Here is a 9,315-nt window from a genome sequence, read left to right as displayed (position 1 = left end):
ATCAATACATAAGTAGAACCAGTGCACAGATCAACCACATTCCTTGTTTCTTAAAGGATGAAAGATGAAAATGGATTGGCGGCTTTGGATGAACGGTTTTCTACTTTTGCTCTACATTTCCTTGCTTTCATAACAATCTGACTCACAGTGAGTTACAGGTACACTTTCAATAATAATGTTAAGACAATAAGAAAAAAATGCTTACATGCTGGCAAGCAGCAGATTTCTATACAGACATCTTAATGTGATTTAGGTTTTATATCTGCAGTTTTATTAATCATTTCTTTAAAACAAGCTAATGTAACAGTGTATTTGTAGAAACTGCTTTTACTGTTTTACAGTAGCTCTACAGAAAGTTTATTGCTACATTTAAGCTTATCGTTTGCCTTTAGTTGGTCACATTTTCAAATGTTCTTGCTAAATTTACAGTGTGTGAAACAAAAATTGGGGAAACCACGTATGAATTCAGAGTCCAGCCACGAGTTCAAGGATAAGTCGAGTCGTAGTGTAGGGGGGAAAAAAAAAAAAAAAAAGAAGTCCCATATGTAAATCTGTTGCACAAGTGCCTTTACCAAATCAGTCTTTAAATGTGTTGAATGTTCAACAATAAAGATCAGTCTAATCACGAGACAAAAAAAGTTACACTAAATGATGAAGGAAAATTAAATTCCGTTTTTAGCTTCATTGTTATTTGTGGCTTGTTTCCGCTGAGCAATGAAGGGGTACATGCACTTGTCTGCTCCCAGGAACCGGTACATACAGACCACTGCTTCAAACGGCAGGATGCTGCAGAGACAAAAAAAGAAAAGGTCATCACTAAAACAAAATAAACTACATACATTTGAATAAGAGGTGCAAAGAGCAATGAGATTTTACAACATGGAGAAATCTGTAACCAAATTTTGCTCAACTGCAGTCAAAGGATTTTTGATTAGTGAATGACTGCATTGCGCAGCCTTGAATACAAATTAACAAGTCAGCCAGAACAAGTGAAGACCTTTTAGACAAACTACACACATCCAAAAGTGTCCTGTGATCACTTAGCATTTTTTTTTTTTTAATGGCTGTGTGCATGAGCCCTGGGTTTTGATACGCAAGCTTGCACCTCTAGGTGACTTTCAAAAACTGCTTGTAGAACACTTTAAAAGTGACCAATTAATGGAAATCTTCCAAAGTTTGGACTATAACAGTAACTGCAATTTCACACACACCTATATAAATTATATATATACATACACTTATATTAGTTTATAGGAACTCATTAGTAAACAATCCACCTTAAACTCCCAGCATGTAACATTTTTGCTGTTCATTGTTTTGTACTCACAATCAGCACATTTCTAAATCTGGAAAATGTGACAATGTTATTTTTTGTAATAAAATAAAATGTATCCATAAAATATACAGACAGCACTCCGCAGTCCATAAATACTAAAAGTCTAGGTCGCACGGCCTCATCTTGTAAAACACAGGCACCAAGCATTTGCAAAGATTTTTGTTGTTGTTCTTTCTTGGTCTGCATTACCCTAACTATCACTCAGCTGTAGAGCCGAGTGATACACAAATAAGATCTAGTATTGTTAATAGTTAGGGTACTTGAATGCATATTTAAGATAAAAATCCTGAGTTTTAACCAAGATTTCAGGCTAGAAGCATGCTGGCTAAGCTGTCAGACAGAGAAGCACAATGCACTCAGTGGATTCCAGTGGCGATAATCCCGTTACCTTTTCATACAGGTCACAATGTACATGAGACGAGGCGTACAGATCATCGGCTGGTCTGTAAGGATGGCTCTCATGGCTTGCTTCACACAGTAATCTGGTTTCAGGGGGGGGAGGAAAGGCTCAATTTCTTTCCTGAAAAGATAAAATGTTTAGGTGAGTTTTATTTACACATTCCATCTCCAAGTCTGTTTCAAACCTTCATAACAGCATAAAATAATGAGGTGCACCTGGATGAAAGCTGCTTGGCTGCCCAAATCAGCATTGTCTGGCTTCCCTCAGCAAAAGATAAATATAAAAATCATATATAGATAAAGCCTCTGCTAACTGATTAAAAAATAAACTGGACTTAGAGCGGGTAATGCAACATATATTTAAAGCTACAGGTTCTTAGAAAACAGGAATCACTGTTTATGTTTCACATACAAGAAACACTAGTTAATAAAAAAACATACAAGCAAAATATGTAACAAAACAGAAAGACAGTGCCTCTTCCTAGTGCAATACCATTTATGTAAAAAATAAAATAAAAATATATATATATAAAAAACAAGAGCATCTGGATACCCACAGGTGTATGAAAGATCAGAGCATATAACTGTCCACCGATGGACAAACTGGACCCTCAGCAGGGCTGTCCAATATATGATGGACCAACCCAACAAAGGTTGACCCAGGTGTAGCAAAAGCTAATGTGTTTTGGGGGCAATTCCCCCCTTCAGAGTTGAAGCTTAGGGACAGATTTAGAATGCATCAAATTATCCATTGCTAAACCTGTGAGCTAAAGGGTTATATTCTGCTAGAGGAAGCACAGTCTTAGAGGCATTGGAGCGCTGAACCTGGAAATGAATTGTCCAAGACTCGGACACAAAGATGCCATATAAGTGGCTACAGTACTAGTAAAATGTATGGTAATATTGAAAAGCCACCTATCCCAGCCATCATTTTATATATAGACACACACACACACACACCTTAAAGCTGAACGCCAGGTACTGAATGTTCGACTTGGAATTGTTTTGATCTATACACGGACTGCAGCGCATGCTCTAGTTCAGTCTACAGATTCAGCATCTTGCAGATGCAGGGAGACAAAATAATGCAACTACAGCACGCATGCATGAGAGTTACATCATCAGTGCCTGCCCAATGGGCAAAACAAGAAGATGGTGGAGCCTGGAGAGTAAGATAACCGGGCACTGGCAGGGACATTATGGATGCAGGGAGCCCGGACCTGACATCACTGGAGGAGAGCAGACCCAGAGGCATGACATATATGGGTTGGTTCTGGAACTAGAACTAAAAATAATCATGTTTATCATCTCTGTCCATGTACTAGGTGTGGGCACCTCTGGCCATGTACTAGTTCTTCTGTGGCAGCTCTGAATTGTGCCTATTGAGAGAACCAGTTCACTATAGAAAGCATTGGAAATCTTTAACATTCTGGGAAGAAAGTGTTACAACATTTCAGTGACATACATGTAGTGTCCATCGATATGTCTGCAATAAACTACACATGACTATTTATGCTTTAACCTTTCAGAATAATTTCCTAGGACAGAAGAACAGACATCACGACTACATCAAGGACATATTATATACACTAACCTGATTCTGCAACCCCGAAACATGCCTGTGTCCACCAGATAGGGACAAACCAAAGTAGTTTTAATCCCATCTTTGTCTGCAGCTTTCAGTTCATGGCTGAGAGACTCGTGGAAACCCACAGCGCCGAACTTGCTAGCGCAGTAATCCTGTGTTGTAGAGAGAGGGAGATGCACATAAAAATCCATGCATTGGCATCTACATTTGTTTATTATGTGCTATTGAATAAATGAGATAAAAGACAAAAATCTAGAAGTGGCAAGAGTTTAAAAGAATACACAGAAAAAAAATAAAAATGTGGCAGTCAGATACATGCCATTTTAACAGGTTTATATATACATTGACTTAGCTGTGTATAGGGTGCTTCACTGCTCAGTGGACAACCTTGTGCCACCAATGTCATGCTAGCTAATCTAAAAGATTTTTCATCAAAGCCTACTGTGTTCATTTCAAATGGCACACGTAATGGCTAGGCTGTTTGGGCAACTGTATTGTTAATTTACAACCACCATGAGTTTTATAACCAGGACTCCATAAACATAAGCAAACCAGTAATGTTGCCCTAGGTCCGCAATGGCGGACCTATGGCACACGTGTCACAGAGGGCACGCAGAGGCCCTCCAGGTGGCATGCGAGCCTAGGAGCTGGGGCTCGCACATTCCAGGTTCTCACGTGTGGTGCTCCACACGGGCCTCCGGTGTCCCACTGGTCTCCGTATCATATTAATTTTTCAAAGATGGAAGGTGCCTGGATCCTACTTGATATATTGTAGAACTGGCAATATATTAAATGAAAATCATCCAGTGGTGGTCCAGTGGAGGATCAGAATGATCTGCATCTCTAGCTGATGCAGACCATACTAATTGCTCCCTCGTGGTGCTGCCGCTCACAAGGAGTGATTAGTATGGTCTGCATCAGCCAGAGATGCAGATCACACATCCTTCACTGGACCACCAGGATCATCTCAGATTCCCCCAGTGGACCCCAGGGATGCAGCCTCCTCCCTGCAAAACAGGTAAGCAGGAGAGGGGGCAATTTTTCAATTATTAACTTTTAGTTATGTGTTTTAATGTGTGTGTTTGTATTTTATTGAATGAGTGTGTGATGTTTTTTTTGGTTTTTGTTTGAGTGTGTGAAGCATGCATTTTAATTAGTGTGTGTGTTTCATTGAGTGTGTGTGTTTTATTAGTTTGTGATGTGTGTGTTTATGAATGTATGATTACACGTTTGTATCCGAGTGTATAAATGTTTGAATACGTGCGTTTCGTATTTTGCCTAAGGCAGTGATGCTGAACATTTTTTTTTTTTTAACTGCAGTGCCCGAACTAAAAACACACTAACATACTTATTGTCAGTTTTGGCACTTTGAGATAAATAAATTGATTTTGTGTTGCAGTTTGGGCACTCAAAAATGTTAGCCATCACTGTCCTAGCTGGATACAAATACTAGAAACGTTTTCCAATCATTACGATTGGTGGCAATGGAGTCTTCAACTACTTTAACACTAGTAAGACTTACATCGATCAGCCACAACATTATGACCACTTAGAGGTGAAATTAATACCATTGATTATCTCATTACAATGGCACCTGGAAGTGTGTGGGATATATTAGGCAGCAAGTGAACATTTTGTCCCTGAAATTGGGGGGGGGGGAAAAACAAATTGGAAAGCGTAAGGATTTAAGCAACTTTGACAATGGCCAAATTGTGATGGCTAAACGACAGGGTCAGAGCAACTCCGAAATTGTAGCTCTTGTGGGATGTTTCTAGCCTGACAGGGCATGGGCAACAATTGATGCACATGGGAGCGAAGACTGACCTGTGTAGTCCAATTCAACAGAAGAGCTACTGTAGTTCAGATGGCTGGGTGTCAGATACCACAGCATACCTTCAGAGGAGTCTAGCGGGGTCCATGCCTCAACAGGTCAGGGCTGTTTTGACGGCAGAAGGGGGAACCTACTAAATATTAGCCAGGTGGTCATATTGTTAAGGCTGATCGGTGTATGTGCCCAGCGTTGGGATTTAAAGTTGGGCATTTTGATGTTATTCCAGAACTTACCTCTACACCTGCGGTGCTAAATAACCCCAGCGAACTGGCCACGGTTACAATGTGCCCATGGTTCATGTCCATCATTTTAGGAAGAAATGCCTTTGCAGTCTGGAAAAGAAAACACCAACTGGAGTCAGAGGAAGATCCCTAATTTACACTATTATCTAAAATACTGCAGGCAGTCAAAAGGGAGATTAGCTTAACAACCACTATCAATGCATTTACCATCTGTCAACTATACAACAATAGCAAGGAAAGTGACAGTGCCAATCGGCACAGTCTGCAGTGTTCCATATAAACCAGTTTCCTGGCACAGAACAAGACGAAGCATACAGCGCAATGATACAAGTAACAGAAAAACAAGTGTCCATTGCTGTGTTTAATCCCTTTCGCTGCCTTCCTCCGCATAAGCTGCAGCAATCAAATGTCTGCTATAAATCTCTGCTGATCTGGAGATGTGCAGAACACAAAATAGCTTCAGGATTGACTTGCTGGATTTTAACATTTTAAGAGTTTATTTCCAGCCAAAAACATTTTTTTCTTATAATTAATATAAAATTTGATCAGTTACAGACATTGGCTAGAGGAAGATTTCTACATAATGCTAAGCACAGGTCACTAAAAGCAAAATAGATACAAAATGAAAATAAGAATATTTTAAATTAGGGTTAGCTCACACAATAGCACACAAAAAAAAAAATACATGCAGTTTTTAAAGTGAATGTGAAGCTACTTTTGGATTAAGCGGGGGAGGATTATAATGCCTGTCAGGTTTTTACAGTTATCTCTGTCTCTAAAGTGATTTACCCTCAATCATTGTCCTGCTGAAAACAGTTTCACCAGACAGGAAACAAGGGACACAAAAATTAAAACTCAGTTAGGGAGGTCGCTGTCCCCTACTCTACTAAATAAAAGCATCTTTATTTCTGTCTGTGTTGCTGTTGGAGAGTTTCCTCACTTCTAGTAAAATGTCAGCAAGACAGGAAGTGAAGATAAAGCTCTCCAATGGAGCCCCAAATAGCAGTAAACCTCTTACTTTATCCAAAACGAAGGCTGGCCATACACCTATAAATGTTTGATCGGAAATAGTCATTGCTGCCAAGAACCCTCTTTCGATTCTAGCTCAAATAGCCCGTCACGCACAGAGCAACGTAGATTTTGATAATCGTTTGTTAGCACTACCAACTCACCGAATTTTGTCGATCAACAGAACGGATTTGCCTTTGCACATGTGCAGCTATTTTTTTTGCTTACGAAAACCCCACTAATCCATCGATTTTCCCACGACTCGAAAAAAAGTTTTCCAGCCTGACCGATCGAGAAAATTCAGATAGGAGTACAGGAATTAAAATCGTTGGTGTCCCATCAACTGATCGATTATCGTTCGAAAGACCATTTGTGGACCATTTCCGAACAAAAAATCAATAGGTGTATGGGCATGGTTAGACATGCATTGCAGCGCAAATTAAAATGTATTTTCAAACACAGGTGGCAGTGTATTATTTAATCCCTTATTTTATTTTTTCACTGTATGCTACTAAACATGCTTAGGATAGAACACCTTAGAATAGTATGCAAAACTGTTGGATGTTAACAGACACACATCGGTTTACATCCGGCTGCCCATATAGTTACATTAGGTTTCTGTCAGTTTTCAGTTGGATCTGATCGGACACCCTGTGTGAAATAGATAGATAGATAGATAGATAGATAGATAGATAGATAGATAGATATCTATCTATCTACGGATAGATAGATATAGATAGATATATACACTGCTTTTCACAAAGCAGTGTATATATATTCCCTTGGGCTGGGAATCTGGTAAGGTGTTTGGTTTACATGCAAATTGTACTTCACTATCTTTGCCTTCTTGCGCTGTTACAAAATACAGAACAAGAATCATTGCAAGACTACAAGGTATATACAAAAAAGGGAAAACATACTCCTTCCAAGCCCCTTAAAAAAAAAAGAATTGGCCAAAATGTTCTTACTGAAATGTTCTCCTGGCTGGGCCAAGCAAAACAGGTAGTTTTCGGATCTCCTTGCACTTTTAAAGATTTCCAAGTAATTCTTTGAAGCGTTCTTAATTTCTGTCTAACAAGATTATCGCTGCGTCCCCTGAAATCAAATCTGCTGTAATTTTTTGACTTTGTTGGTGCCAACTGCTGAGCACAGAGTAATCATTGTAATTTAATCAACAAACTCCTGAGAACCATCTTGTGTTTGTTTAAGATCTAACAAAATTCTGTTATCGCGCCATGTCCTTCCTTCCAACACAGCTTCATTACAACGCTTGCCAATTCAGAGAATAAAAGTGCTGAAGAAGGGGGCGGATGGGGGGGTGCATGAATATAGATCTTATTAAAAAATACATTTACACGAAAAAAAAAAAAAAAAAGAAACAAAAAAGAAGAGGGACTTCTTCCAAAGTGTAAAAAAAACAAAACATATTTTGATGCTGAATACGAGATCTGCTGCAAGCATTCCAAAATGGTAATTTCTGTCTAAATAGCCCCACATGGCCTTTTTGCACAGTGGACTTGCAGGTGTTAAGCAAATAATCCGTGTTGGCTAGCGCTGCTCGGAACGGAGAGAAGGCAATTGTATAGATAGTTGGCTGCCAAAAGGAAGGATTAGCAGAGGTCACCCCCCCCCCCCCCCCCCCCCCCCCCCCCTCCACACATGCATATCTATCATTTCATGAGTGTTTATTGCTACAAAATTGACTCACTTTAACCAGAGATGGACAAATGAATATGGAATGCTGGAGCCAGTCTTTCCAACCCAGAATAATAATTTTAAAAAAATGTAAGGGCCAGCTCTATTTACAACAATTTTGAGCTACCCGGCTCCTGGGATTTGTCCAGTCCTACCTTGAAATGCAGGGTATCTCCCATTCATTTAAGACCTGTTGAGATCTTTGCAGTCAGTTACTGCTCGCAGGTTAAAGTGTGGTGTCTAACTCATTAACATGCGTTGCATTTAGGCAGCCTGAGCTGCAAATGCACCGCAACAGAAGACAAACCGAACCTGCACTTGTAGGCGTTATGCCACCTAGTAAACTTGTGTTTTGGGGAAACATTCTAAATCAATGGGACAACACAAACTGGACAACACAAATCTGGACATTATCACAACATAATAGTGTGAAGCCAACCTTCACCATGTACAAAATATGACATTATCACTTTGTCATCATTATGATGGCTACAATTTTCAGTTTATGTTTTTATTTCTGTAGGCTACCACTTTACTCCTGGAACTGATTTTTGCCATCTGTTCTCTCTGTTGAAGTTCCTGCACATTTTCCCCATGTCCGCTTAACAGTTTTTGCACAATGTTAAGTCCCCTTTTTACTGTGCACTACAGTATAAGCCACACCGAGTTTTTGCAGCAGCTTGTGCCACCTTCCTATCATAAAAACAGTTCTTCCAAGTTGACATCGAACACATTGAGCATGTCATTTTTAGGCCTCAAATATAACTAGTGAAGGGTGTCACAATGTCTTAGTAGTTAGCAATGTCATGTAACTTTGGATTCTGAGTTATGTTCTGTTTGGATGTCTTGTGAACTTCCCGATACTCAAAACTTTCTGCATCTCTCCAGAAAAAGATTAGGCCTAGGGTGGAAGGGTAGCTACATATTATGGTAGAGGGTTAGATACTGTATATCACATCTACCTTATTCAACATTTTTTTTTAAGCCACAAAAAAAATAAAAATAAAAAAAAAAGAATTCAATCAAACAATGTACAGCATTAACTCCAGAGCAGCAGATCTTTTTCTTTTTTAAACCACGGCACCCTGGAAAAGTATGCAAAATCTCTAGGAGCCACAGTCTAAAGATGTAGATTTTAAGTGGGGACCAGTGTGCAAAAAAAACAAAAACCCCAGCAACAAACACAACCCAATACACCACAAAAAAAAGAGGGTTT

At 39.4% G+C, this 9,315-nt stretch overlaps 1 protein-coding gene across 1 annotated transcript in view; it reads right to left on the bottom strand.

The window, feature by feature from the left end:
• Positions 1 to 228: 228 nt before the first annotated feature.
• The window catches only part of RDH10 (retinol dehydrogenase 10 (all-trans)), a 25,222-nt gene continuing 16,135 nt past the window's right edge, over positions 229 to 9,315 (bottom strand). The window contains exons 3-6 of the mRNA XM_018569174.1: positions 5,388 to 5,486; positions 3,330 to 3,475; positions 1,725 to 1,856; positions 229 to 786 (exon numbers count right to left, since the gene is read on the bottom strand). Coding sequence (XP_018424676.1) covers positions 663 to 786; positions 1,725 to 1,856; positions 3,330 to 3,475; positions 5,388 to 5,486 — 501 coding nt within the window. The 3' untranslated portion in view covers positions 229 to 662. The remainder of the gene's footprint in view (positions 787 to 1,724; positions 1,857 to 3,329; positions 3,476 to 5,387; positions 5,487 to 9,315) is intronic.

This window comes from Nanorana parkeri, unplaced genomic scaffold (genome assembly GCF_000935625.1).
Source record: "Nanorana parkeri isolate BGI_ZX_2015 unplaced genomic scaffold, ASM93562v1 scaffold1296, whole genome shotgun sequence".
NCBI lineage: Eukaryota > Metazoa > Chordata > Amphibia > Anura > Dicroglossidae > Nanorana > Nanorana parkeri.
This window is presented reverse-complemented; position numbering and strand designations above follow the sequence as displayed.